This window comes from Agelaius tricolor, unplaced genomic scaffold, assembly GCF_023055355.1.
Source record: "Agelaius tricolor isolate 1412-34295 unplaced genomic scaffold, bAgeTri1.0.p SCAF_8, whole genome shotgun sequence".
In the NCBI taxonomy this organism is placed as follows: domain Eukaryota; kingdom Metazoa; phylum Chordata; class Aves; order Passeriformes; family Icteridae; genus Agelaius; species Agelaius tricolor.
The window spans coordinates 40,852,997-40,879,871 of record NW_027269268.1 but is presented as its reverse complement, the minus strand read 5'-3'; the positions used below and the strand labels follow the sequence as shown (position 1 = coordinate 40,879,871).

Genomic DNA, 26,875 nt, shown 5'->3' with positions numbered 1-26,875 from the left:
TGGCTTTTCAAAAAGTGAACTGGGGTTAAATTCTAATCCTGTGTAGGTTTTGATATTTTGTTAGATGCCACACTTACTGCCTGTGCACCTGTCAGTAATGACATGGCTAGATATAAATGTGTTTCAAGGAATAACTTGCCCTGGTTGCAGCATTTCATGTTCCCTTGCCCCACACCCTCTGTTCCTCCAAGTTTGTTACTTCTAGTTGATATGTATGAAAAGGGCAACAGATTTACCTCTGCCACCAGATATAGGAAAATCTCCCAGGGCTTGGCCAGCAGGCAGTTTCTGAAAATGAAAAACAATCTGAGCCAAATCTCTTCCCATTTGTGCATAAACAATTTGCTTAATAACTATAACTGTATTGCTGTGGCAAAACTTAGCTTTATCAATTCTCAATCACACCTAAAAACATGAATCCAAACATGAATAAAAAATTTTAGTTATAGGCTTCAGGGAAATGGTGGTGGCATCTGGCTTTTGTTTTCTCACAGTTTACTTGGACAAGTTTTACTCTGAAAATGAAAGGTAAAGCTCACACAGAAGTCTTCTTTCATGAACTGTATTGTAAAGAATAATTATCAATAAGCTTTGAGACCAGTCCTGGAAATCACAGAACTCCCCACTGGATGCCAAGTTTGGCTGACAAGCTCTCCCTAGCAACAGCTGCTACCAAAAACACAAAAAAATTTCCAGGACAAACACCACACTGAGTCCCATTTCCCACTGCCAGCCAGGCACTGTGAACTTACAGCCAAAACCTTTGGCAGGAAGGATCTTTGTACTGCAATTTACAGTACAAAGCAGGCTGCAGAACAAATAAGCTTACAGCAAGTAATGGGTCAAATTTACACTGACAAAAACATCACCAGCAGCCAGCCCTGGCAAGCTGAAAACAGCCCAGGAGAGCTCTCAGCTCATGAAGAGCTGACAAATTCAACTCCTGCACTCCCAAAAGTGCCAATCAAGGTAGAGGGGGTGTTTTGGGGCATGCCTGGTGTATAAATGACACCTGTGTGGTTCTAGGCTCTCCCAGCTGTCCTGTGGTGCCCTCTCATGGGTCCCCAGCTGCTTCCCAGGCTGCTGTGCTCCTCACTGGGGATGAGGCTCAGCCAAGCTCATCATGAGGGAATGGGTAACACTGTAAAGAATCTGGGCAGATCTCCATGCACTTGGTAGCAATGAGGTGCCCAATTCTCTGGTTAAACTGCCAGTGAGCAGCAGGACACCTGAGTGAATGAAATTAGCTTATCCCCACAGGGGTGGGATCACATTCTCCCTAAACTGATCAAATATTCCCATTGCATGGCCAGAAGCTGTATCTCACAGTGAAACACCAAGTATCCTAGCACACACAGCCCATGTAAGACTAGCAGAGCTATAGATGAGCTGAAGATACAAAAACAATCAGCATCTATCTGAGATCCTCATACTTGTCCTGAGCATGTGGCAAGGACTGGATCCAAGGGTTTCCCATACACAAAATTTTGAGGAAAAAAGAAAATTAGTTTATGAATATCCAACTTGGATTCAGGTTGCAGTTTGCTTCAGTTTGAGCAAAAGGAAAATTATATTATAGCAATATATTCATATTGTGAGGCCAAGAGTGTATTTCAGTCAGTCCTAGCAGCTGCACTCACACTGCTGGCTCACAGCTGTACCCTTGCAGTCCCTACACTTGAGGCAAAAGCCAGAGCAGGTTTGCATCCCAGCTCGTGCTACTGCAGCACTCAGAAGCTCCACTTCTGACTCACAGGAAGAGAAACAAATGCTTCCCAAACTAGCCCTGCCTTTGCTATTCTGAAGCATCCTTCCTATCCCTGACACAAAACATTCTGACACTTCCAGGAAACAAAAAAAACCTGTCCCTTTTGCAAACCTCAGAGCACTACAGTATTCTTTAGTCTTTAACAACCTAGAAACTTAAAACATCCCCTCACCATGATCATATACTTCCATCAAAAATTATCACAGAGTAACAGCAGTGCCAATCTTCTAATTTATCTGAAATTTCCTATTATTTTTGAAAAGAGGAGAGAAAGTGAGAGGCAAGTGAGGAAACATTTCAGAAGGTTTAAATCTTGGATTCAGGCAAGTATATGAGAACCTCCATACACATCACAAAATGAGTTTCCAAAATCCATGGATGGATGAAGAAAATTTGAAATACTACCTTGAATCCTAAACATTCCAAAGTGACAAAATGAATATAACATTTGTAAAAGCCTGGGTTGGCAATACTCCAGAAGAGCTTTGTTTGTCTTTTTTCCATTAAGGCCCCTTGGAGCTATGTATGTACTCCATAAATGATCAGAGGGCAAGAACAATTGCTCAGTTTGCTTGTCTAATCCATCTCATTATGTTCCTGATGGTGGTTGAGTAAAAGCAGAGATGAAAAGCTATTTCCCTAAATAAATACACACAAGTGTCCTCCAAATAGAAAAAAAAATGAATCTTAGTAATTTATTTTCTTGTGGGTGTGGGTACTATCAATCTTAAACACATATCTACATTGTTGGAGATACATATATGAAGTTTCTTTAGGTTCTTCAGACACTGCAAAAAAGGAAGAGGCAGAAAATAAACTTCTTAATCGATGAAGGACTGATGAAACACCACTGCCAAGCAAATGCAGTTCAATTTACCCTTAGCAAATTGAACTACACCTGTGGTAGCTTTCCAAAGGAAGGACCTCCACTGCTCTGAGACTGTCTGCCATAAGGACCCAGCTGGGCCCTTCCAATCTGAGCTACTAAAGAATAATTCTGTAGGTAATCTACAGTGCCTCTTTCTGCATCTTGCTGGCAAATCCAGCATCATTACAGACCCTGCTGTGCCAGCATGAGCTATCCCAGAACACAGGCAGGCTGACTTTCACAGGGTCTTGTCTGAAGTGGAAAAACTCACTTCACTGATGTTAAACATAGGATGAGGAGAATATTATGACAAATATTGAAGACAGCCACCTTGCAGACCTTTAACTCTTTCATATTCTTTTAAGAACCATAGTAGGCTCCTTACTTTCCCCCCTGCTATTTTTTGCTTGTATGAGAACCTTAGTCCTGCAAAAGAAATAACATCTACACCCCCAGAGGTACTGCATTGATTTTGCTGAGCAGCATTCAGGTCCTGGAGGTCCACCTCTGTAAGTCAGGGACTAACTCAACTCATGGTCAAGCTAATAAAAAACTTCCCATCAATTATAAGGGAATTTGGTCCAACTCAGGGCACAAGTGTACATCCAGCCAACTTGGAAATTAATCAAGGTGGGGAGAGGAGAACTTCAAGCAATAAAATATTGAAATTTTAGAGATATTTGAGTTCTATGTTTAATGCATTAATTCAGATTAGAAATTGAAAGCATTTTTATGGGATAAAGACAAACAGCATTTGTGTGAAGGTCACTGTCATCAGAAGAGGTATAACGCACATGAATTTTTCAGTGTCACTAGGCACAAATTTCTTAAAAAAATTACAGACACTAATGTAAAAATTTCTGAATACAAAACCAAGTCAGTCAGTAAATAAATCCCTAAATGTTTAAGACACCTGAATAATCTGTTGATAAAACTATTTTCATTTGCTCAAAGTAGTGTTTAAATTTCTGCTAATCAATCTGCACATATCAAAGAGGCTTCAGCAGGCAATCTACCTCCAATGCCAGAGGCCAAATTGTGCTGAATACCCCTAAAAAACAAAGGCCCTTTTCCCTGGTGGAGCCAGTGTTAGGAAAGAAGCCAACATACTATTCTCAGAATTAAAATCCTGAAATGAAAATGCTTTCTAAATACATGGAATGGATAAGACAGTATATGCTATGATTTACATAAAAATGCACTGCATATAAATATTTGAATTGCAATCATCTAGCAGCAAATGTGAAAAAGCATCCAGAGGTAGATGTGACACTTAAATAATTGAAGAGCAAAATTGATAGCAAGAGAATCCTCTTAGAGGCACATTTCAAATTATTATATAAGTACAGGTAGTCGAGTTTGTGACTGTGCATAGAGACACAGGTCAAAGCTGTACCTCATTTTGCTATTGCATATAGCAAATGCCAGAAGACATTCAGTGGTCTACAAATACATAGACATGTCACAAATCCTCTTGATATCAGGAAAACACTCATGCAAAGATCAAAGGTGTTTTTATCTAGGTGGATATAAATATTTACACAGTAAAGGTGTATATAGAAACATCCTACATACACCTCTCTAATATAATCTCTAACATCTACATCCTATATACAACTCTCTCTAACCCACCAGTACAATACTGACATAAGGTGTTTGGACAGGAGGAAGAGCTACACAGGTCTCTGTCTGTACTTTTGCTTCTTCATTTGCTACATTAGAAAGTTGTGAATCTCCCACATTTTATTAACTAGCATAACAGTGAGATAATTGAATTAAACACTTTCTGCCGCACAAATATTTTTCCCTCTCAATTATTTTCTCTGAAATTAATTGCCCGGTAACAATTTTTATAAAATCAAAGTTTTGCTCATAATAGAAAACAATAAGCAAAGTAATTACATGTCTTGCAAAAGGTTTACATTTTCAAGTGAACCACTACACAACAGAAAAGTGTTTTACTGGCCATACAAATATACAACCAAGGTTGCAGACAGATTTATGAACTTTTAGCCAGCAAGGTGTTAGTAAGCATTCTTGGCACAATTTTTTGTAAAACATTGCTCTTCTCTTCAATGGCCTATATTTTCTTTGGCTTTTCTCCTCAGAAGGTTTTTATATGTCCACCTTAGTACTAACAGAACAGGTTCAATATACATTAGACTAACAAAGTGAAAACACTAGTGGACTAATTTGGTTTTCTCTCATCTGCTACAGAGACCTTAGACTTAGAAAAGGTCTTGAGATGAGAATGAAAGAATACAAAAAAGTTACTATTGAATCTTTTTTGTTTTGTTATGTTTTTAAGAAAAGCATTTTTTAATTATTTGACAGCCACTTATTCCATAGGTGGCTCCCTCTATACACAGTCCCTATCTTGATACAGCTTCTGAGAGATGTGTAATTAAGACTAACTTCAGCACTGCTGAAGATAAAGGGGGTGAATGCAAAGCAGGCACCTTCAATTGCCTCCAGCTGGCTTGGGAAGGAAGTTGGTATTTTTTGTTTGCACAGCCTCCTTGGAGAGGAATCAACAAAAGGAGTATGCACCCAAGTGATGACCACACAATGTAAATAAGGTAAGTTTAAACCATCTCTGGCTGAGAGGCAGGATCAAAGCTTCTAATGGGGTGTTGAAATCTAGCAGGGTTGTAGAGAGTCTGGGAGGAAGATGGATGTTTCCTGGTGACAGGTACAGAGCTGGACAGCAGCTGCTTTTTTGCATCACTTGCATCACTGTTTTGCCACAGAGCTGAAGCAGCAGTTACTTACAGAAATCCAGCCTGGACACAGAGTCTGCTCAATTAACATACAGAGAAAAGAATAGTAGAACTCATCAGATTTCTACCCCAAAATGGCAGTCAGTAGCTCTCCTGAGCCACGCACACGTTCACAGGCAGCTCAGCTGTTCTCAAGGGCCTCTGTGATAGCTGCTTAAATTCATGGATTACTCTAGCTGTATCCTGAAATGTTTGAGTTTAATAGCTGAAACAACAGGGAATGTGTGGAGATTTTCTAGCACAAATTTGTATAAAGGCTTTAAGCCAGGGACTCAGTCAATATGCCATCTCATTAATTGAGACAACCTGACTATATCACAGTGCTTATTTTTAGTCCACATCTAGATATATCATTTGTCTTAACTGAAACTTCTACAGTGGAATAATTCCAAGTGCTATTTAAAAAGGTTCAGGTTGGAGATCAGGAGGAATTTGTTCCCAGAAAGAGTGACTAGACATTGGAATGGATTGCCCAGGGACGTGGTGGGGTAACCATCCCTGTTCAAGACAGGATGTGGCACTTGGTGCCACAATCGAGTTGACAGGGTGGTGACTGGACTCTAAGGTTGAACTTAATGATCTCAGAGATCTTTTCCAACCTAATTGATTCTGTGTTTCTATGTAATATTTTTTCATCTCGTTACTGAGATTACTCAGAAAGGATAGAAGGATGCTGCCCCAGTTGAAGCCACCAGCAACAGAAAACCACTGGTGCAAAACTACAGGTGTTTCAAATTAGATAATATTTCAAGTTAATACCAGCCTATTTCAATGCATCTTCAGTCTACTGTGTCTTTCATGTTAAATCCCAAAGCTAAAATAAACCAGTTTAATGAATCAAAGTATGAATGCACACATGCAGCTTTTTGCACCTACTTGACCATGTTTGCTTTAAAACACATCAATTCTGTAAGCTTGACTGGATTCTCCCTTTCACAGCTGTATTGTTTCATTACTCCCTCCTAGAACACACTGCACCTCCAAACAATGATGCCAGAACTTATGGATATAAATGAGAAGTTTTGCATAAATAACTACCTAAACTATTTCTTAATGAGAAGGGAAAATGCTACCAAAACATACAGAAAAGGATCTTCAAATGCAGCTGGCTTAGGGAAGAAGAAAAAGCAAAAGATAACTGTAAAAACTCAGCTAAGAAGAGAGGTCAGAAAAGCCAGTAAAATCCTTTTTCTCCAGTGTAATCCTTCACCTATGCCCTATTTATGTGATTTCTTACAGTATGTTTTGTCCTTATTCCAAGGTTACAGGGACCAAAGGGAATAGGCAATATTGATTAGTGGTGTTTCAGAGATTGAAGAGCTCAGCTGAAATTACACATTCTTTGAGAGGTGTTATCTTTTCAGAAGAGCAGGTGCAAACACCATTTCAGTTTTAATTTATTTTCTGCTTTTCTCAACCATGTCGCTAATGCAGAAAAGAAAGTTTATTATTCATTATCTTGTGCAGATTGATAAGCTTCTCTCATAGAACTGAAGAAAGACTCGGAGCACATTCAATCATCACCTCAGAGGGAAGGCAGTCCAAAAAAACTTAAACACCTTCCTGAATGATACATCTAGAAGCCACTAAATCTGAATTTAGACACTTGATTTTCAAAGACCCTGAATGTGCAGAGATCCTACTGTAGTCGGTGGACAGCACAGGTGTTAAACACCTCTGAAACCCAGACATTTTTGTTAACCATGGAAAAAGCAAGGCAGCATACTATTTTTAATTCCCCATATTCTGAGGAATTTGAGCCATAACTTTACATCATATTGTTCCCATTTGCCACAGATTTGTCCCATTTTTCTCTTATATCACCCCAAAAGTTTTCTCTTGTCCTAACAGCTCCTGAGATAACAGAGCTTAGATAATTCATATTGTTGTCAGGGCTCTCTTCTCTTTCAGCTTAGAGGATTATGTCCATCTGACCTGGGGCATCTATTCATTTAGTTGCCTGCTCTCCCCTTCTGAGGCAGCTTGAGCCTCATCATGTGTGCATCCATTTTCTACTTTCTTCAAGGCCCTGTCTGCCTTTCTCCCCTTTCTGAATCTCAGCTTCATTTTATTCCTATGTCTAGGCAGCAGAAAAACAGCAGCAGTTCAGAGCAGCAGGGCAATGGACATCCCCACCTGATAAAATGGGGCAGAGGAGGGAGCACAACACATTCACATCATCCAGTCAGAGTGTCTGTGGTCAGAAAACTTTAATACCAGAGAATGTGCCTCTCCCATCACTTAAGAACCAAAAGCAACCAGGCTCCCTCCTCTGCCTGTCAGAAAACACACAAACTATACACTGAAAACAAGCCTGCTCTGTGTGCTGACAAGGCTAGTGGATGAACAGACACATGTTGTGTGTTCTGTCCAACACACCAGGTGCCCACCCCGTCCAGTTCCATATTCAGACACACCAAAGATGTCTCCTGAATTCACCAGCAGCCCTCCTTGCCAGCTGACCACAGACTATTTCAGCTGGATACGCTGCTGCTGTATGAAGTCACCAGGAGACAAGAAACTCTGATCTTTCAGGCAGTTAAAGTCCTTTAGATTTTTTAAAACTTGAGGTGGGCTTTAGACTGGTGGAGGAGCAATGAAGATAAAGGAGGACTCAGGGAAATGTGCTAACGGAATCTCATCTACAAAACTGATGAGCCATTGCCTTTTCTCTCTTCCTTGTTAGTGAGCTGCTCAGAAAGCAAAGGGCATGCACCAGCAGTCCAGGAGGAGAGACAAAACCCAACCTGAGGAATGATTAATGTACAGTCATGCTGCTCACAAGAGAGAAGAGCAGCCCTTTTACAGCCTCAGTGCATCCCGAGGCTGTAAACACGCTTTTAATGATGAGGAGAAAAACATGGCATGCATGGCTTGTTAGGAAGCAAACACAGCACTGACAATTATTCACTGATACACCTGTGACACCTCCATGTGACAATGACCCTAGTGATCTTGAAATCAAACTATTTATGCAACTGCAAGGACTGTTCTTATTTACAAATAATACTAAATGAATACTGTTTTCAGAACAGGAGGAGAGGAAGGTTGTACAAATGACAGAGGTTTTTGACTTTTAAAAATCACAAGGTATCACCAAGTCTGCCAAAGGGTTGCATGTATACAGGACATTTATTTTCCTCTAATGCCCATGTATAGATATTAAACACAGGAGCTCAGCATACACATCCATGCATACCCACCAATTTTTAGGAATCTGCTTTTGTTCATGGTTTTATGAAGGCACTCCAGGCCTTTTAAAATCAAACATATTTTACTGACTGATCAATTGAAAACAAGGGATGAAACACAAAATCACCACACAGCCCAAATGAGTTAAGTTAACCAAATGAGGAAGCCTTTGCTACCCCAGGATTGTTAAATAAGAAACTCCAAAGGTCAGGATAATAGTGTAACCTATGGAGAGAGTGATTACAGTCTCCTGGAAAACACTTCTGCCTGAGGTGAGATAGCAGCCACATCCTCAGATTAAACTTTCATCAGCAGATCTCTGTGTTTCATCAATCTTTCATTATGGCAGAGCTTAGAAAATCATCTGTTCATGTGTCATTAGAAAATCTCTTCATCTTCCAAAGCAGAAACTACACAAATAAATTAATACAAGCAAAAGAGTTAAAAGGAGGGCTTGCAGACCATTTGGGGGTTCAAAGAGATCAAAATACAGAGAAATATACATTTCTACAGTATTTTAAAATTAAAATACTACTTTTCAGAACAAACCCAATATGTTTAATTATACAGGTTCTTGGACTAGAAGATATAACTAATTAAGGAAATTCATGTGCAACAACTTCTGGAAGAATTTCCCACCAGAAACTGGGATTTCATCAGCTTCATGAACACTTAATCCACCTAAGCAGCAATGCAATCTCTAGCATTTTTTCTGGTGATGGCAAACCCATGATCAGGGAAAGCTGCTTTTGCAGTCAGTGAATGGCTTTGGTATTTTTCACCTCAGTAGCAACAGGTGATTTTACCAGGATGAATGCAAGGACTGTGGGATAATGTACACATGAAAAGAGCTGCAGAGCAGTTTCCAGCTCAACAATATGATTTTCTCAGCTTCTGTTCTCCTTTTGTTTTGCCTCCTCAAAATGTTTTTTCTTATGTGTTAGTGCTTCTTCAGCAAATGCTACATCTTTTATGCTACACTGAACATCTCTACACCAAACATATATTGTACATCTGATTATGCACTCATAAGTTTGTTCTTTCTGCTTGTCATTTTGATCTTCTGTTATTTAACATCACATGCAGTCTGAATTTACTTACAAGTAATAGGTACACTGCTTTTTTTTTCCTTATTTTTTAAAATGTGTCAATAAAACATTAAGCAAATTAAATTTCAAAAGAGTGGGCTCCAGTCCTGAAAGTCATTCTGGACACAAAATTTCTGTAAAAGCACCTATCAAAATTCTTACAAATGGTTATGAATAAGAAAGTTCTGAAATAAAATTTCTTATGATGAAAACACCCCAAGTTCCAATAAAAGTGGCTAAGAACATTAGTGTGCCAGCAAATGAAATATTAAAGCTGGCTTTGGCTTTGTGTTTAATACCTAAACACAATATGTATTAAAATTTAATAAACTATTTCTTGCTGTTCCTTACAGCAGCTGGTCAAGAAATGTCACGCTTTCTAGAAACAAGAAATGTTCACTTTGAGCACAGAAAGGCCTACTCCCACTACTGACAGTAGAAACATGAGAAAAAATTAGTTTATTTCCTCTGCCAAAAAAAAAATTAGTTTATTTTCTCTGTATTGTCAGCATCACATGTAACTTCCTTTCAGGAAAACAGTTGAGATTTCTCAAGTGGCTACCTTTTATGACAAAAAGGAAGAACTGGGTTTGAAGGGTTCTTGTTATTTGTATTTTTAAAATTGGACCTGTACTCCTCCCACATATTCCATATCTAAACATTTCTTCTTAATAGAGACATAAGTTTCTGCAGAAGTCTTAGAACTGAATCTTTGGCCCCCAGCTATGGCATGAAGAAGGGCAGATTTTGGATCAGAGATTTCCTATGCCTTGCACACAGTTCTTGGTGAATGCTGTGGGGCATCACAGCAGGTCAGAGCAGACACACTCCTGTGCACACACAACCTTTGCCAACCCCTGCCCTATTGATGGGGCTTATGTTCATCTAGGAGAGTCTGCTATTGCCTCCCACCCCCAGACACATTTCACCAAAAGCACACAATGTATTGGTGCCACATGATTGCAAAAGGTACTTTTCTCCTAAATGTTTCCTAAAAACATCCATGACCAGTTCTGTCTTTAGGAAAAGCAGGTACCCAGCCTGAAGAAATATGATTCATTATCTCATTTTATAAAGAACATAATGGAATTACTTTATTTCACAAAGAAATGTAAGTATTTGGGAAAAGAATGGTAAATGCTTAAAAAAAATGAATGAAGATCAAAGCTGGCATCTTCTACTCTGTAAAGCTGCATCACATTTGGGTGCCCTTTAAAACGCTCTATTTATTTTCTGACCTAAGCAAGGTACTACAAAAACTGACTTGAAGGGAAATGTGTAATGCACCCTTCAATCCACCTTTCTAATGCAAACAAAGAACTCCAATGGTTTATTCATTATGAGTTAAAACCTTTTTACTTCCCAGCATTTCAAACTGGATTTGCCCCTTTTAGATCTCTCAAAAATCTGTACCAATGGAAGTGAAAACCAGTTAACCCATGCCCAATAGACTATCAGTCATTTATAAGAGTAAAAAAATTAGAAACATTTAGTCACCTAAAAAATTAATCACCTTCCCTTTTAGAAATTTAGCCATTGTTAATCAGAATCTTTGAGACAGATAAAACAAGTTTCAGAAAATCTTTTACTGAGAAAGATTTTTCATGTTTGAAATTACATTTCCTATCAAAAGTTAGAGATGAAAAACCCCAAACCCTGACTATTGCAAATATCTTGACAATCACAGAAGGGCTTGGGTTGGAAGGGACTGCAAAGATCATCTAGCTCCAACTCCCCTGCCTTAGGCAGGGACACTTCACTAGACCAGGTTGCTTAGAGCTCCATCCAGCCTGGCCTTGAACCTTTCCAGGGACAGGGCACCCACAAGAGATTCTCTGGGTAACCTGTTCCAGTGCCTCACCACCATCATATCAAAGAATTTCTTCCTGAGATGTAATCTAAACCTACTCTTTTTCAGTTTGAAACCTTTCTCCCTTGTCCTGTCACTACATGCTCTTGTGAATTGTCTCACTCCATCTTTCCTGTAAGCTCCCTTTCAGGTACTGAAAGGTCACAATTAGGTCACCTTGAAGCCTTTTCTTTTCCAGGCTGAGCAATCCCAGGTGTCTCAGCCTTTCCTCATAGGAGAGGTGCTCCATCCCTCTAATCAACTTGGTGGCCCTCCTCTAACAGGTCCATGTCCTTCCTGTGCTGGAACCCCAGAGCTGGCTGCAGCCCTGCAGGTGGGGTCTCACCAGAGGAGAGCAGAGCAGAGCAGAGGGGCAGAATCCCCTCCCTCCCCTGCTGCCCACGGAGCTCTGGATGCAGCCCAGGACACCTTTGGCTCTCTGGGCTGGGAGTGCCCATGGCTGGGTCATGTCCAGCCTCTCACCCACCAGCATCACCAAATCCTCCCTGGCAGGGCTGCTCTGGATCTGTGCATCCCCCAGCCTGTGTTTATACTGGGTGTTGTCCTGACCCAGTTGCAGCACTCTGTGTTTGGTCTTGTTAAACCTCATGAGATTCCCATGTCCCCACTTCTCAAGCCTGTCCAGGTCCCTTTGGATGGTATCTCGTCCTTCAGAAGTGTCAACAGCACTATCATCAGCTTGGTGTCATCAGCAAATTTGCTGAGGGTGTATTTGATCCCTTCATCTATGTCTTTAATGAAGATAATAAGTAACCCTGGCCCCAATGCAGATCCCTGAAGGGCACCACTTATCACTGATGTCCACTGGGACTCTGAGCCATTGACCAGTAACCTCTGGCTGCAGCTATCCAACCAGTTTCATACCCATCCAGCCGTCCACTCATCAAATCCATGTCTCTCCAATTTATAAAGAAGAATGCAGTAGGAGACTGTGTCAAAGGCCTTTTAGATAAATGACATCAGCAACCCTTGTCTTGTCCAGTGATGTGGTTATTCCATCACAGCCAGTATTGGTCATACAGGACTTACCTGATCATTACCAAACATGGACACAAAAAGCAGAAGCTTGCTAGTGTTACTCAATCCTTACCATCCTTGTGTCAGGATGGGTACTGTGCTAAGATCCTGGACTTTCTCAATGTGAATGGCAATGTTTTCACTACATCAAAATGCCCAATCAGACTGGGAGGCAGCTCAATGTCCTGCTCCAAATGTCCAAGTGAAAGTCACTTTCACAACCCTGTTTCCTCACCAGTATTACACGACAAACAAGAATGCTACCAAGAGATCAGCCAAGAAGGAAAACCTAAGGAAACACTGCTTCTAGGGCAGAAAGGCCTTTAGCACACACTCCTGATTGCTTCCTACCACAAGGAACAGCTTCAGCTCACAGGCAGGATATTTCAGGGACAAATCTCAGTTTTCTGCAACATCCTTGGGGATATTCTTACATCAAGATCTAGAAGTAATAGTAATGACTAAACTCTTTTCCCTCAATCCAGTGTTTTTCTCCATCATATTAAATACCTCAAGAAGTTATAAGCACACACAAACAGTCAGAGCATTGGTATTACATTTACTTGGACCAGCAGAAAGACATGCTTTCACATAGGCAGCAGAAACATACTATGAAACATATTTAAAAACATGCTTTTATACCAAAAGTACTACATAGATCTGAAACAAATCGATGTTACACGTGCAGTTTTATACACCTGACTGAGTTAATCTGAAAGGCAGGCTTAACAAAACAGCATACAAGCAATATACCATGAAAAGCAGAGTTTAAAAAGTAACACCAGCAACAAAAAGAAGAATTTACCCACCTTTTCTCAGGCCCTGGGACAGAGTAATGTGCAGTATGCATTAGCAGACTGAAATAGCACCAAGGCAGACAAGCAGAGCCAACACTCACCGGCCGTTGTCACGGCCCACGCCCCAGACTCGGATGCTCACGATGGGCTGCGCGTGCAGGACCGTGCGGTCCATGGGGTCAATCAGGTTCAGCATGTCGTTCTCCAGGATGAGGTACATGTCTTTGCCCTGCAGTTCCAGACAAAGCACAATTACACAGTGCATCACCCCCTCAGACTGGCTGGGCTCAAGGTGTTATGTCTGTGCTGTTCAGACTGGCTTCATCTTTACTCAAAGTTTTGGGTTGTTCCAAGAGCAAATGAAAAAGACTTCATATGCTTCTGGTGTGAAAAAGATCTAAGCTGTTATCTTGCTACTATATTTTTAAACAATCCCAATCACAAAAAGCTTTGATGTCTTTTAAATACAACTCATTCAGACCCAAACTACTGAGTTATTCAACAAGCTATGTGTTCATCTGTTTTTCAGTAAATTCTTCCAAATATATGGGAAATCATGGCCTGTACTCATAGTAAAAGCTTATATCAATACCTGTACTTATGAGGCAGAGTTCCTTCCTTCAAAGTGTTTTGTTTCCATAAAATTTAACCAATGGATTATGGGAACAGACAAATTTGTACATGTCAAAGGATTTACTTTTTGAAGAAAGATTAAAGGGGAAAACCCAGCATTAAAACTGAATGTGAATGCTACTAGTGAATGCAGAATCTTGGAGCCAGGACATCTCCCCAGTTCTTCTGGCATGTAAGAACAAGGATAATGCTTTTTTCTCTTGCAGGAAATAAATTTAGAGAAAATTCTCCTTTTGATGCTAATTCACAAATGCTTATCTTCCTCCTCTTGATAGCATTAGTAAAAGGTCTGCTGCCTCCTCTAGCACATGTAATATCCCTCTTCTTGGAGGCTGTACACATATTCTTCAGACAATGAGCTCCCACAGCAATGATCCTGGACCTATTTCTGAGCAGTAAGACAAGCTCCTGATCAGAAGGTGGAAGCTATCAGCTAAATACAGAGTCATTTGTTTCCTCTCTTTTGTGCCAGAATCTATACATGAACAGAAAGGGTCTGAATCCCTACTGACTAATGTTTCAAAACTGACCTTTTTTTCCTCATCTCAGTGACACAGAAACCCTTTTCCCACTTGGTTACAGAGGCTCAAGTCTTAATGATGCCTACTTTTGTGCCTGTGTAAGAAATACATTCATGTCACTCTGTGAGGGCTTTCTGCCCAGTTTATAGGCAAGGCAGCAAGGGGCAGGCACTGCCCATCTCCTAACAGGGATTCCAAGGGAAGCTGTGACACAGAGCTGGCACTGCAAGTACCAAGAGGGATGTGGGAGACACAGGTGACACCTGCTATGAGCAAAGCCTGAACAAGCATTTTTTGCCAGATGGAAAAAGCACATCTGTGGCTGAGATGCAAGACTGGATATATAGGCTGCTCCTAGAGAAGCAGAACAGATGTAGCTGTGATAGCCATGCAAAAAAATGGGGTAAACCAGCAGCACTGAGATGTTAGTGGCAGACAGAAAAAGAAACATCATGAAGACAAAAAGGGAGAAATTTGCTTGGAGGTTAGAAGCAGCAAACAAATTGTGTGAGGAATGCTACCAAGTGTCACAAAGATTGCTTTGTGGACCCATTTTATACTTATATATTTGTTCCAGAAGGAAATTATTACAAGAAGGAAAAATATGTTATTCATGCAAAATACACTGGGATTAGAGTAACAAAACAGAATTCAAATTAGCTGAAAAAAAATTGGAGAATGGGCAGAGAAGTAACATAAGTCACAGGAAATGATGCTTGCAATGCTCAAGGGATCACTTGTCTGCAGCCAGAAGCAATATATTCTGCTAAATTTTGTTGCCTTATTATACAAAAGCTATTTTAGAGATGAATGCACTGCATAGGTCAAAAAGAAATTATTTAGACAGGCTAGGAGCGTGAACACAGGCTTTAATGTCTCAGACTGCTGAAGAGCTGCAGAGATCTGATGGTTTGAGATGAGGAAAAGCCATGGAGGGAAAGTGAATAAAGGAAAGAGAGGCTCAATCCCAGCAGTTTTTCTGGAAGTGTTACAGGCTGCACTATATAGGTCAATGGCAAGAAGGTATCTTTTTCATTTAAGTGAAATTGCAATGTACAGAACTGTAATTCATGGCAAAAGAGCAATACAAACAGAAGAACAGTGTTTTTCTGTTTAGATTTTACAGAACAGTAGAAGTTCAAAATTTATAGGCAATTTCTTTTGGAGCAAAGGGCATGAAATCCCACAATAAAGCCACTAACAAAGCTTCTGCAGGGTCAGGATTTTACCCGGGGTGTGGGAGGTTTTGTGGTTTGTTTTGCAGTTTTTTAAATCATAAAATTTTGGGGCTAGTCCTAAACGCAATTTCACTTTTATTACATTCTAGCTAAAGTAAATCTTTAGGCAATCTTAAAATTCTTACATGCAGTCATTTAGCTCCATAATAGATTCTTGCTGTAATTGCTCCATCTGATGCATCAGTGATGGAGTATATTTTTTTCAGGTTCCTTTCTAAGACATGCCTCTTCTAATCACTCTTGAAGCCTTACATTGCAGGCAGGAAAATGTGGTTGGATGTAATGAACTCTTTTAAAATCAGGAAGACAATTTACTTCAGGAGCCACCTATTCAAGCAGTGTCTCTATTGTTTTGTCAGGCTGATTTTTTTTTTTTTTAATGAACAGCACTCTTAATTTAAACATCCATTCAAGAGGACCAAAACTTTTTACCATTTTAGCTTGAAAACCTGCAAGGGTTTCCAACAAAGAATAAGGGGATTGACAGAGAGAAATAGAAAAAATGTGAACATTAACTCAAATCAAATCATAAGGGTTCAAAGTAAACAATATATTTCAAGGTGATCAAAGTGCTGCTATCTGAAATATGGATGAAATAACACACATGTAAAGATACTGGGGTTTTTTCTCTCCTAGGGTCAGCAGTAAGTCCAAAGCCCATCACTGACATATCTCTAATAGTTTGTCTAGCTGTATTATCTAAAGAAAACTGTTCCCAGGTGTAAGAAAGAAAGGAAAATAATATTATTTTGTTTATTTATGTGTACAATATATACTTCTTACATATAAAAATCCTTCTGAAATTATTTTAAATGGATAGAACACTATATATGTGCTCCTTTACAGATAATTTTAATTTTTAAGGGCACTTTCTCCCAGTTGCTCCCCCATACCATCTCAGCATTGCTAGGGTCATAGTTAGGATGGTGAACTGGAGCCATAGACTGCAACAATAACTTGGGAGATTGAATGTTATTTTTCCTGAATATTTTACTGAAATGTAGACAAGTCTTTCTTTTGATTTCTTTTTTTTTTTTTTTTTTTTTTTTTGTTTGGCAGTGTCATTTCTCTTAGATTACACAAAGGCAAGTTACAACATTCACTCTTTTGTCAGTTTTCCATTCAGCTCTTGTGTAGCTAATCCACATTAATGTAACCCTTCTGAAAATATGTCAGGAGAGAGGTAGAAAATGAGATTTGGCAGAAGTTTAAGTTGTTCCATGAACCATCAAATAACAAAGATGTTTTACTGTGGCTTTTAGTCCTATGTCCTCTGTATGTCCCCCCTTTTCCCTTCTTGTTACACTTACTGACCCCTCAAGATCTTCCCCTTCCTCATCTGTCCCCAGCACACCTGGGGTATAATACCTGACAGTATTTTCTACATCACAAAACCTGAAGGTCCCTTCAATTTTCCCCGAGATCCCACAGTTATCCTCTCTTTCTGGGCCAACTCAGAAAGAAGCAGAGAGCAACTGTGGTTCAGACAATGAAGGCACACTGGCCCTTCAGCAAACCAGGAAAGAGGAAAGCTGGGCTCTCTCTTTTTTCTTCAGTGTGTGGGAATCTGGCATCCTTCAAAACTGGATGACACTGGTGCAGAGATTCAAGAGTTGTTGGAGAGGAGCCAACAGACAGACTGATGAGATATAATTAATTTCCTTCTGGAACACTGATAAAATAATCATTGTAAGATAAACCACCTGTCCATCAGTTCCAATCTTCTCATATATTTCAGAACCACAACCCTGCAGCAGTGTGGGATTCCTTAAAGCCCTTTGTCATTGTGAAACCTTGGAAAATGTTGTTACAAAGCATCACTTTCAGACCTCTGGTCAAGAAGAAGACTTACACTGAATTTCAACAGTTTGGCCTGTGTCCCCCCAGCGCTGCCAGTGCACAGGTGTGTACTAGCACAGATGTAACAGGAAAGTGAGCTCTTTGGGGCATTTGCTGTCCTGAGCAGTTTGGAACAAAAAAGTCAGCATTTTCCCTGAACCCTTTTATTTATTTGGCAGTGCCAGGCTGAGGTAGTGAAATCCCAAACACAGAACATGGAAGTAGCTGTCTACAGAATTGTTCCTTTGAGATGTTTTATGATGTGAGAGGGATGTTCCAAGAGGAGAAGTTCACTCTGCTCTTACCTCTCCCCAAATGCCAACAGTGTCTCTGATGTCATTTTTACAGTAAGAGAGTTGTCTGATGCAATTGTTCACAGCAACACTGCTCTTTCCAGGAGCCAGATCTTCTTCTGCCATTTCTACCCAGCCCAGAGATCGCACAGCAAAGCACTAGAAATAAATCAAAAACCATCTGTCATACAACAGCAACTAGGCAGTTAATGTTAAAGGTCTCCATCTAGAACTGGAAAAAAAATTAAGACCTTGTAGATGGGCTTACACTCAAAGATAAGTAAATGAAAATAGAATTTGTGAATGGCAAAGTGAAAACATTCAAAGGAAAGAAGAAGAATGCATAACTTGCTATGAAAGGTATCTGTGGAGGTAACAGCAATGCCTTCCAATAAAATAATTTTGTTAACATAAAGGAGGAAACAAGGGAGCAGTAGATATTAGGATACACACAAATACAAAAGCAATAAAGGAAAAACCACAACTATAGATAGAGTAGAATTGAAATTTTAGCTAGACTCTAGAGCTATAATTGAAAAGAAAGAAAACACTACTGGATTATGTCTCCTGTGAGATAGCCACTGTCTGGCTTCTTACCAGAAAATTACACTTTTTTGTGGATTACAGCAATCACTTCTATAGTAAGTTACCTAAAATAGCAAACAATAACAAATTCAAAGCTAAGAAGAAGATAAGCTATCATAAGAGGAAACTAGGCTTTTTCTAGAAGAAATTCAAAATTACCTTTAAAATAAAACACTCATAATTATACATTTGTTAGCAGAAAGATGTTTAGCCAACTAGAGCACTCAGTTGGCAGAACAAGCCAAGGCAACATTATTTTGTGCAAATGGCACTTTTTGCAAGCAAAAAAAAATTGAAGAAATTGAATGGCACCATCTCTACCCTACACCTACTAAGGTAAAGAATAAAAAGTGTTTATTTGTGGGAACTCAGCACATCACTCCGGATGTCCAGAGTTGCCGAGAGAACCCTTGGGGGTCTCGGAAATCCTGGAATGTTACCAAGAGTGTTTGGTGGCTTGATTTTGATCCATCCACAGAAATGACAGCAGTTTGAGGACATGAGAATCACTTTAGAGTGAAGGGTGTAACAGGGACACATTTATAGGGTGAAATATAGACTTTAAGGTTTTTGGTACAGGGGGGTTATGGAGACAAGATGGAGGGATCAGGGCGTGTCTCGTCCTTCTTCTTTCTTCTTCTTGTCTTCCATCTTCTGTGGTGATGTTGGCACTTGGGGATTGGCTCATGGTGAAGGTGCACTTGCCAACATGGGTGAAAAGTATTGGAAAATAAAGCTAAATATCATGTACGTAGATTTTAGTATAAAAAGACATGACCGCCCCGTGGGTGGTCACGAGTGCCCTTGGCTGCCTTGCAGATCAGACCTCTGTTGGGCAGACAGAAAATTTTGTAGATAAGAAACAATAAACAATCTGAAGATCGAAAAGCTGAAGAGTCCAGACTCGTCCTTTGAAACGCGGGCTGCCCCAGAACCACCCTACTCATGTCCGGGCAGAGACAGACAGCCGAACCCGACATTTATTCTGAAAAAACACCAAAACCTGGCTCATTTGCTCTCAGGCATTATGGTGGGAGAAATACAGATCTCACACTAAGTTTACAGGAGTTTGCCTACGAGACCAAGACTCTTTCCAGAGAAGGTTACAGGTGTTTCACTCTGAGCCACAGCAATGGGCTCAAGAGGCTGCTTGTTGAACCTCCTGAGCAGACACACCAAATGCTTCAGATGGTGCTAAAGGGTCAGCAATAGCAGACCAACACTCTTGGCTGAGTGCTGCTGCCTTGTGCCACAGAGCTTTCCTTGCTGTCAGCAGCATCCTTGGGACAGCAGAGTGTGATCCTGGGAGCTGCAGGAAGGCCGGCAGTGCTGGGACTGCTGGGAGCCCTGCTGCCCCCAGCCAGACAGCCCAGGAGCCGCAACAGAGCCCATGCTGCAGCTACCAATCCTCCTTAGGATGCAGTAAATAAATCAGCTTCAGAGCTCAAAAGCTGAGTCTTCACTTGCCACCTTCTCAACCCTGCTGAGAAGCCAGTGAGCTGATCCAGCTCACACACCATCACTGGTGTGTCCTTTGGGAACAGCTGCCCTCAAAAAAACCCCTACCCCAGAACACCAAGGTATTTTAAACATGCATAAATGTGTCAACTTTGGCAAACTAAGGAAGGAATAAAATTCACCAGTGGATAAAAAGATTAATGAATTTCTCCCTCCCTTTAAAACTTCTCCTTCAGCCTTCTTTCAGTTTTCACAGTGCACTCCAGGCTCACTCCACCAAGCAGGAAAGAGCCTGCTTCCTGAACCCCTGGTACCCACTCCAAGGAGTCATTAAGGCTGCATCTCATCTCAGGTATCAGACAGCAAATACACTCTGCAATTGCATAAAACCCTTTAGTGAGAGTAGGTAAAAAATTAAAACCTTTCATGCCTCCAGCTTTTTCTGGATTTTTTTCTTTTTTTTTTCTTTGCAAACAAGAGAATCAACATGCAAATTCTCCCACACTGCTGCTTCCTGACCCAGCTCTTCTGGAAACCCACAAAAGTGCTGACTTTCAATTCTGAAGGGCCATGAAGGAGAAGGTGAAAGAGGAGACAAAGGAGAGGTCAATACTCAGGGGTGCTCTTCACTTTAGGGCTACACAAGATACAACCCCCCCCCATTTTTTAGCAATTATTAAGGTGGTCTAATCTTAAGATTGCAGAATTGTTTCAGGCACATTAGATGCTCATGAATCTTGCTAAAAGTGCTGCTATACTCACTGGGGTATTAAATATTTATCTTTGCAAGCTTTAAAAATACTGATTCTACTGTACCAGAAGAAAGGAGTTTTTTACAAGTATTTAAATATTAAATTGAATAGCAGAATACTGCCAGAGAGAAACATTTTCTAAATCATAAGAGGGGTGAAGAACTAAATACACACAATAAGCATACTGTTTCCTTGTTGCTCTTCACATCTTAACCTCATCTGCAATTTGTTAGCTGCTTTCTGAACACAAGGATAAATATGGAATCACAGAATGCTTTGGGTTGGAAGGGACCTTAAAGTTTGTCTACATGCAATCCCCTGTTGTGGTGTTGTGGGCAGGGACACCCTTCACCAGACCAGATTGCTCAGAGGTCCATCCAACCTATGTAGTCCTTGCACTGAACAGACTGTATCTTAAGAAGGCCAAAATTGATGAAAAACTATCAATTCAACTTGACAGCAGGTAAATCTCTTATTAGTAAAAATGGTGAACTGTTTTGCTATTTTTTTTCCAGCCTTTCTTTATTCTATGTTTGAAATTCTCTGGTGGCAGCATCCACTGTATTGATGCAGCCCACTGCCAAAACAGTGAAGTGAGCAGAACACAACACTCTTGCCTACCCCACATATTGCCCTCCATGTGAAGGACCTGCCTTCCTTCCCTGCTTTATTCCCTCTTGGTGCTTCCAAGAGAGGTAGGCATGAGAAAGCCCTTGGCTTCTGGCACCTGACAAGCTTTTGTGTATTTTACAAGAAGCCCTTACCATAACCCAAACAAAATGCTTTAGAACAGCTCCAGAAAACAAACCAATTTCCCAAAAATTGCACATAAAAACCTCTCAATAAACCCTAAAAAGACTCAACATTCTACTCACAAGGCAATGCATGTACCTGAGTATATAAAAGTAACTTTCTTTTGCTCAAAATACACTTAATGGCCAAAAACTTTGTATTTTGTGGTTAAGTGAATGTATGTGCTGATGTGGCTCAGCAGTCATGGTTGACCCTCATGTAGATTCTCAGAACTAGAAAAGAGGAGGACTCAGTAACATGTGACATACCAGGGTCCACTCAGCATCACCAGAGCAGAAGTATATAAATATACAAATGTGGAGTGGGAGAGAGGTGGAAGTCTGAGCATGCCTGCCTGTCTGTCAGCAGCTGGATTGTCAGAGATCCACTTCATGTTTTATTATAGGTTGCTTTTTTTCCCCTTTCATTATTTAGAGGTTCTCTTCCCTTTAAAACAAAAGAGCACAAACCCCAGCATTAACAAACCACCTAGCGGCCCCAGTCAGGCAGGACCTAATTTTTACCATGGCTGGCTGAGTCAGGCATGACAGCAGAATTTCTTGGAACTCTAACACATTAACACAGCATCATGGTCCCCTGCCTCCCACCAATGACACTGACAAGCCAAGAGACAAAGGAAGTACTTCCTCTGACCCCAAAGAGCTTTGATAATGCACTCTATTGTCTTCTGGAACTAACACCTAGAGGCAAACCAAGCCAAGCTAAAAAACAGAGAGTAGTCCTGGCAATGCCAATTTGTTATGCATCTCTTCTCAAGGCTTAGAGATAATTAGTGGCAATTAATAATTATTGGCCTGTCATAATTTCAAAGTAATCCCAATGTCAACTTTTGTCTTACAGTAGTCTATCTAATTTATTTTCTGTCTTAGAGAAAGTTTTCTGTGCCTGGTCAGGCTGTCTGCTTGTCTCTTGTTCCAAGAGCTGGCAAAGAAAAACAGATTTGAAGAAAAACAAAAGAAGTTGATAAATACAGCAGGCTGAAAGATACTTAGGAGTTGTATACTGTGCAAACATTGCTGTTTGGGATTGGGAAGATCAAAGATACTACCACAAACACTGCATGGCTGAGAGAAGTGAATGAAAAAGTGTCACTTAAACCATGGTAACTCAATAATCATGTATTTTCATCTTGACTGAACACTTCACATTTCCTGCCTGCCTACACAGGACATTGTACAAAGAAGTTACACACAGGGAAAAAAAAATCCACCTTATCACACACTAGCCCAAGAAAAGAGAGGTGAACAAAAATGAAAACACAGCTATTGCTGCTTGGTTTTACAGTTCTGGGGAACCTATGTTTGAACAGTTGCAAATCCAATCAATGTTTCAGGGTTAATGATTTGTAACCTAAGAACCAAACTCATAAATGCTGCCAACTGAACTCTGTATAGAGCTGTAAACCTCTCTTGCAGTGCAGTTCTGATCCAAAACATTGCCTAAAGGTGGGGAACTTTAGGACTGAAGAAATGAGCAAACCACAAGATCACACTTTTGCTCTTTGGCATTGCAAACCCTTCACCACAGGGCAGGTTCTGCTCTGCAGCAGCTTTCCCAAGAGGAACTCTGGAAGGAGCTTTGGCAGGGACAGAGAGCTCTGACAAAGTTCAAACCATAAGCAAATGCAAACTCTACTTGTTGCCTCATGCAGTGCTAAGCATGTAGCATTAAAGAAAATAAAAATAAAATAATTGAGAAAGACAAAGCAAACACAGTCCCCTATTAAAAAGAGGACAAGAGATCAAGTGCACATGACTGATGGCAGAGTAGTGTTGGAAGATGGATGGATCATGAAGGTGTGGATAGAAAAGATCCCACAACAGGGTGAAAGTGAATTAGAGCATCAGTTTGAGAACAACAACTGATGTACATTGCCAGACCACAGACAGATTGCTTTTCACATTACACAGCTGTTGGCAGCCACTATAAACACATCTGCATTAAGAGTATGTTTGCCTTGATGCTTTAAATATGTGCTACTTGTTTCTTCTCTACTTCCAAGCCCACAGGACTTGGTTTTGAGTAGTTTCCCTTTGTTTCCTATTATATTTTTCCTTTTTAAAGGTTATATCTGCCTGCAGACATGTAAATCACTACAATATTTAATAAGGTCTTTTATCACAGACCGCTGAGCAGGTTTGTGCCTCAGACAGAGCATGTAGGTCACATAATTAACCATTTATTATGCAGCCAACCAAAACTTCACTTGCATTTTCTTTGATAGTTTGAAAATGAAAAAAACCCTATTATATTATTTTATGCTTTGGAAGGATAACATAACATCTTTCTAATCTGAGGAAGAAGTATGTTCCAGTTTATTTTCCTACTACACAGCAAGAAAGATTACATTGATTTCAGATGAAAATACAAGAGAAGATCAAAGATAGAGCAACAAGAGAATAAAAAGAACTTAGGCAATTAATGAACAAGCACTTAAATTGACATGAAGAGACTGCAGTGCATTTACTTTCTCAAAGAAATAATCACAGATGTCAAATAAAAGTTCTTAGCTACAAAAAATTCAAAATGCTTAATCAAAAACATCTAATAAGACTTTTCAACATTTCCAGCTTCCTGTTGCAGTTCATCTTGTATTACTTGAACTACTGATAATGCACATGAAATACAAAAATAAGGACAGAAGTATTTAGGTCACAACAGAATTCACAAATCACTAATAAATGCTATTTCAGGCAGATGATTATAAACAAAACTCCCCTAAAATTAAATATAGCAACTTAACAAATACTATAAAATAACCTTTATAATACATTACTTCTTTAGAGGAGGTCAGTGTCCAATTTTCTGTTCTCACAGTCCCTTACTCATTTCTCCAAGCCACTACAGTCTCATTTTTCCAGACCTGCAGACTTCAATGTGTAGAATGACAAAAGTTCCTCTCTTGTTTTGAGCTCAATACTTCTGTCTCAGTGGTTCTCCCTGGCTTACAGCCAGAGGTCAAATCTGCTCTACCAAAGCAAGAAAATGTTGCAGGAACATTGTGCTGGGTAAAGATCTTTTAAAATCCAGTCATTTGAGCAAAAAATAGAATGGACACTACCATTCTCTAACAGCCCCTTCTCAAGAATAAATTAAAAACATCTTATTCTTTTCTCTAGTCTTCTCAGCAAGAAGAGGTTTTCACTTTAGATGCTTTACAGATACCTTCAGATCCTAAAGGGATGGGTTTATGCACTTTGCTTTAAGCTAAGGGTGGCTTGGGCTTCATTTTAGTACAGTGAAATATAACCTGTGCTTCCTCATTTAAGAAAAGGCAGTCATATTTTTCACTAGAAACTAATAATAAAGGATGTTCAAATTCAGGTCTATCTTGCAGAGTAACTGAATTGCTAGGACAATTCAAGCAGATTCTGCTGTTCTGTGACACACAAACATGACCCCCACAAACACATATGCTTGTCAGTAGAGACAAGCCCTGCAGGAGTTTACAGAGCATAAAGAATGTGTGCACCCACTTCTTTAGAACTAATGCTCTGCACTTATTAACTTTAACCTTAAATGCTGTATTTTCCCAATGTAGGCTCTTCTTCAGGCTGACAGACATATAAGTGCTTCTAATGTCACCAGCAGTACTTTATTTAGTACTGTGGTGCATGATTTCAAAGGGAATATGCATGACATCCAAATTTTAAAGGAAACAAAAACCCCTGAAGAGCTCCCAACCTTTAAGTGAACTCTTGACCTTATGAATCAATGGAGAAAAATCTTCCAGCTTCACTAAAGTCTCCTTAGAAGCAACATTATTACAAGTAATTTGATTTCTGCAGAAATTATGTTTACAACAGGATCGAAAGTCAATGAAGTTAAATCACTATTGATCAATTCCCACTTTTCAAAAAAGACTCAAATAAGCATGAATCCAGAGCCCAGAAATCTTGAGCCCTGGTGGACATCTCACATTTGAGGACCCATTTACTGTCACGCTGTCTCCTTGAAGCACCACGGAGTCATCATCTCCAAACATATGGAATAAAGCATAATGTGCAACATGGCACTATGATGCACACATGCTTCATATATATGAAACACATTTCATGCTTTCACATCTCTTAAGAGATAAATATTATCCCTTTTCTCTTGGATGAAATGCAGAAAATTTTGACAAGGAAAATGTCTCATTTTTTAAAGTAAAATTTACAAGTAGAACTAAAAATAAATATACAAGCTGGCTAGAGCTATCTAAATATTGCTCTGTCATTCAACTCAATATTCTACTTTAATTGATTTTTAAATGAACTTCCTCCATAACTGCACCTTTCAGCTAGTCCACAATGGACAAATAACTCACCAAGTTTGTATCATGCTGGTTTCAAAATGTGTATGTGCAATTTATAACAGAAATAAATGTACATATTTATATAGACACATAAATTCAAAGAGCACTTTTTTCCATTAAACATCTCTGCCATGGAATGGTAAACACTTGAACATTTCAAACTAGAACAAGTTATTTCCCTGAGCTGCCCTAAACTGGCAAGGTAATGTAAATAATTGAAGAGAAATACAAAAATATCTGTCAGTTCATTTTGTAGCAATAGGATGAACAGAAATTCAAGAGGCAGTTCACAGTCAACAGGCCATTCCAGAGCTGAAGCTGACAGGGGCTACATAGACTGTTTTAGAGGTGAAATGGTTGGTCTCAAGAGGGGAGCCTGAAGGGCTGCAAGCTGGGATTAGCTCTGCACTGCAGCAGCAAAGCTGCTGGGGAGCTGGCAGGGAGCTGTGCCAGCAATACCAGCCCAGCTGGGCTGAACTGGGAGCTGCCTGCTGACAGAATCCATTGGGCTGCACAATGGCCACAGAAAGTTTTTGCCTGTGGCACATGAGTGTGATGAGCTGCTGCTTCTCCCAGTTTGTGTCCATTCCTGAGGGTTCCTTCAACAATCACACCCCAAGTACTGCTGGCCCACTAAAAGTTTACTGTGTGGCACCATAAAACAGTGAATAAACTGTGATGTAAAACTACTAAAAAAAGCAACATTAAAACATTAGAAAGTGAAGATTCCTGAAAAAAATGCTTAGATCAGCAGCCTGGGGTTTCCTGTGTTCTACTGAACCACCACAGTTTGTTACATGGTTGTACACAGCAAGATGCTGTACACAGACTCCAGCCAAGAAAAACTGGACCGTGCACCTCCATGAGAAAAGTACTGCAGATGACACTGGCACTTTGACCTAGTGAAGCAATACAAACTGCCACCATGGAAGAAACAACATCATTTAAAAAAATTTAAAATAGGTATATTCATGTTTTCTCAAACGTAGCCAGCACTTCCTAGTATCCCATGCCTGAGAGGCCACAGCAACACATTGGGTGTCCCACAGCTGCAATTCCAGAGGCA

At 40.0% G+C, this 26,875-nt stretch overlaps 1 protein-coding gene across 12 annotated transcripts in view; it reads right to left on the bottom strand.

Annotated features, from left to right (window-relative positions):
- Positions 1-26,875, bottom strand: part of APBB2 (amyloid beta precursor protein binding family B member 2) — a 164,377-nt gene that overhangs the window by 26,710 nt on the left and 110,792 nt on the right. For 11 of the 12 annotated variants that reach the window (XM_071432490.1, XM_071432493.1, XM_071432491.1 and 8 more), the window contains 2 exons: positions 17,917-18,063; positions 13,482-13,609 (listed from right to left, as the gene is read on the bottom strand). In XM_071432490.1, the coding sequence (XP_071288591.1) occupies positions 13,482-13,609; positions 17,917-18,063 (275 nt within the window). Of the gene's footprint in view, positions 1-13,475; positions 13,610-17,916; positions 18,064-26,875 lie in introns of those variants that run through there. The other variant, XM_071432498.1, reaches the window with a different exon arrangement.